Genomic DNA, 3,627 nt, shown 5'->3' on the forward strand with positions numbered 1-3,627 from the left:
CATTTAAATCCTATGTCAAGTGATATGTCATCAACCAATGTCATGCCAATAAATGTTAATTGATGGGGATTAAAATCATGTAATTGTGATATTTAAAAAACTTAATTAGCATAATTAAAATATGAGAGATTAGAATTACACATCTATGATATTTATGGAAACCTAATTAGCACAATCTTTACACTAAAATCAAATATTTACAATACTTATGGAGTCAAAATTCCAATTAAGCTTAAAGAATAACATCATAAATATTTTATGTATTTTGCCTAAAGTTTTTCCTTTCAGATTTTTACATTAATTAGTTGCGTGCTTGCAAATTTTTGGAAATACATGCAAATTGTAATTATCTCATTCACCAAAAAGAAAACATGTAAATTGTAATTAATAAATAATGGTTTTCCTAACTATTATTGTAGTAGGTTAATTGATTAAATCGGTGCAAAATTAGAAACAAATTATCAATACAGTTATTTTGAAATATTTCAGCGAAGTGAAGTTATTTTGTTTTGTCACGCCAAAAAATCACTAATTCATTTGACACATTTTTAAAGTGGCAAATAGACTAGAGATACCCTCCTTTAAAAAAATACTAGAGATACCCACATGACATGCCACGTGGAACACAGTTCATTTTATTATATAAAAAAATAGGTCTACAAAATGGATGCCGCTAGTGCACATGGCGATCGATTTCTTCAAAATTAAAAGTGAATAATATAATATATGATAAATATAATTTGCACATTAAATAATATATATATATAATAATAATAATAATAAAATACATAACTATGATCTACATTTATTTATATATATAATACTAATTATATAAATGTTATTAATTTCAGCTAAAAAAATGTGAGTATTTGAACACAGTTCATTGATGTGATCACCAAATAGGAAAAATTTCTTTCCCTTTGAAACATCTCTTTAAACACAAGTTTGCCAAAAATTTATCTTTCTCGTGGCATCTCATAAACAAAAAACAAGCCAAATATCATACATAAATAAAGGAGTAGTTAGAATGGTCGTTAGTCTAATTGTCTCCACTATTAGATTTTCCATAAACCTTCAATATAACCTTAATACTCACATTTTGAAGGCTAACTATGTTTATTTTCATTTTAGTTGTTTATTTATTTATTTTATAATTAACATATTATACAATTATTTTTTATTTAAATTTATTTGTTTTTTTTTTAATTTATATATATCTCTATAATAAAATTTATAAATTAAATATATGCTAGTTCATGTGAACAAACTAATAATTGACCCCACACACACACGGCAGTTGATGAAACATTCTATGAACACCTGATTCTTGCTTAGCAACAAAACTTGTGTGCGTAGAATTTGGAACCATAGCCCCCGAGAAGATGGTAAAAGAACATATATAACTGCCACATCATTATCTTTCACTAAATCCAATTGGTGAAGCCACATTGGATCAATTGCAACTGTCTGGTTCTCATTGCCTATAATAACCATACAACCAAAAATAATTATAGGTTGTTTTCCATAATTATATACTCACGCCGCTCTTGTTTCCTCATTCCCAAAGAAACAATGTCATCTTCCTCCTATGAACTCATCCTCACAAATTCTCCTGATGGCCCTATCACGGTCTACGAGACCACCACTGGCACCGTCGTGGCCCGATTCTCCGGCAGTCGATCCCCATGTCGCGGCCTAACCGTGGTGGGTCGAAGACTATTCGCGGCCTCGCACGTGTCCTCCGAAACGGGTGCAGGCTCGATCAACATTTACAACTGGTTTAATTCTACTGCGTTCCACAACTTCCCTGTGCCTGAACCCGTTGCACCTCTCATTGCTACCCATGATGGAACATTTCTCTTTGGGGGTGGCATCTCAGGGAGTCTTTTTTCTATCTCAACTCATTCTGGGGATGTGATCAGATCAATTGCTGCACACTCAAGATCAGTTTCTAGTCTTCATCTGAGTGATGATGGGTCACTTGTTATTTCAGGGAGTGATGATGGCACAATTGTTGTTGTCCCTACCTTTAAGATTGTTATTATTAGGGCTTCCTTGGATGAGGACATGGAAGACTTGATCTTGCACAAATGGAAGGCACATTCTGATTCCGTGACTGCTTTCAAGTCTGTGATGGGTACTTTGCTTTCTTGCTCACTAGATTGCACATGCAAGTTTTGGAATCTGGGAGATAATGGGGTTCTCTTAAGGATTGTGGCATTCCCATGTGCCATTTTTGGGATTGCCTTGGATTCAAAAGGGTTAGGATTCTATGTTGCTGGTGCAGATGGTTTGGTTTATAAGGGGGCAATGAAGGCTGGGAGTAGAAAATTATTAAGTAGAGTTTGTGAATTGAGCACTTGGTCTAAGAGCCATGGTAGGTCAATTGTGTCATTGGCTTTGGTGAATGAAGGGAGGAATTTGGTGTCTGCTGCAGAAGATGGGAGTGTGTGGATGTGGGATGTTGACAAAGGAGAAGTCGTTATGGATATGGGGAATGAGGTGGTAATGGTAAACATTAGTGATATGGTTGTGGCCAGGGGAAATGGTGAGTTTGGAGTCAGAAAAGGAAATAATGTTGCAATTGAGGAAGGTAATGGGTCATTCACTTCTTATGGGTTGTGTGATGAAGAGATGATCAAGACTCTTGAGCAAATCACAAAGCTTGGGGAGGTTAGGGGTGAGGTGGAACAACACAAGAAGAAGGTCATTGGCATGTTGGAATCTACAATTGAAATGTATGAGAGGTTTTTGAAGCTTATCCTTAAGGAAGCTACCAAAGCCATTGAAGAGGGGGGAGTGGAAGATGATAAAGATGAAGAATAATAAAGAAAGTATGGTAAAGAAAGAAAAATAATATGTTTTTTTTTTATATTGATAAATGTTAGTTTTGAAAAGATTTAAATTTAAGATATCTTTTTATCAAATTAATCTTATATTTTTTAAGATAAATAATATGAGATGTTATTAATAATGTAGTGAAGAATTATGAATATTGATATACATTAATGTAAGACTTTGGAAACGTAATGCTGTGTGAGGTTAATTGTATGCAATATTATTGTGTACATATCTTCTTTGTTTAATATTGTTAACGCATATTGATATACATATTATCTATACATTGAATTTTGCTTGTGCATATGGAAATTTCAATGTTCTATAGTTTGTAATATACTAATAATTTTATTTTGTTTCCAACTTTTAGTGAATATATGAGTTTTGACCTGAAAATAATTTGACTTTGTTTGATAAGCTAACTAAATGATTTGAAGTTGTACATTGTTTGTTAAAATTAGTATATTAACTAGCTTTTTTTTTTTTGAAATCAGTATATTAACTAGCTGATACAATAGAATCGCTAAAAAAGATATTTAAATCAAATTAAATAATTCTATTTAATATTCTATTAATTAGTTATACTATATTTAATAGTTATATTCATTAAATATAGTATAAATAATGAATACGATATTTAATAAAACTATGTTTTTAATAAATATATCATTTAATTCTAAGAAGCATTAAAAATTATATATATAATATTTAATAGATTTAATAAATATAATATATTTAATAAATAATTTATTCATTATATATATAACGGATAGATTGTTTAAGAAATAT

The 3,627-nt window shown here is 31.0% G+C and overlaps 1 protein-coding gene across 1 annotated transcript; it reads left to right on the forward strand.

The window, feature by feature from the left end:
* The first annotated feature begins 1,572 nt into the window (after positions 1-1,572).
* On the forward strand, positions 1,573-2,826 carry LOC100785191 (protein ROOT INITIATION DEFECTIVE 3). Its single transcript, XM_003549338.1, has one exon. It carries the CDS (start codon positions 1,573-1,575, stop codon positions 2,824-2,826), a length of 1,254 nt encoding a protein of 417 aa, XP_003549386.1.
* The last annotated feature ends 801 nt before the right edge of the window (positions 2,827-3,627 follow it).

The sequence above is a fragment of the Glycine max genome, chromosome 17 (genome assembly GCF_000004515.6).
Source record: "Glycine max cultivar Williams 82 chromosome 17, Glycine_max_v4.0, whole genome shotgun sequence".
Taxonomy (NCBI): domain Eukaryota; kingdom Viridiplantae; phylum Streptophyta; class Magnoliopsida; order Fabales; family Fabaceae; genus Glycine; species Glycine max.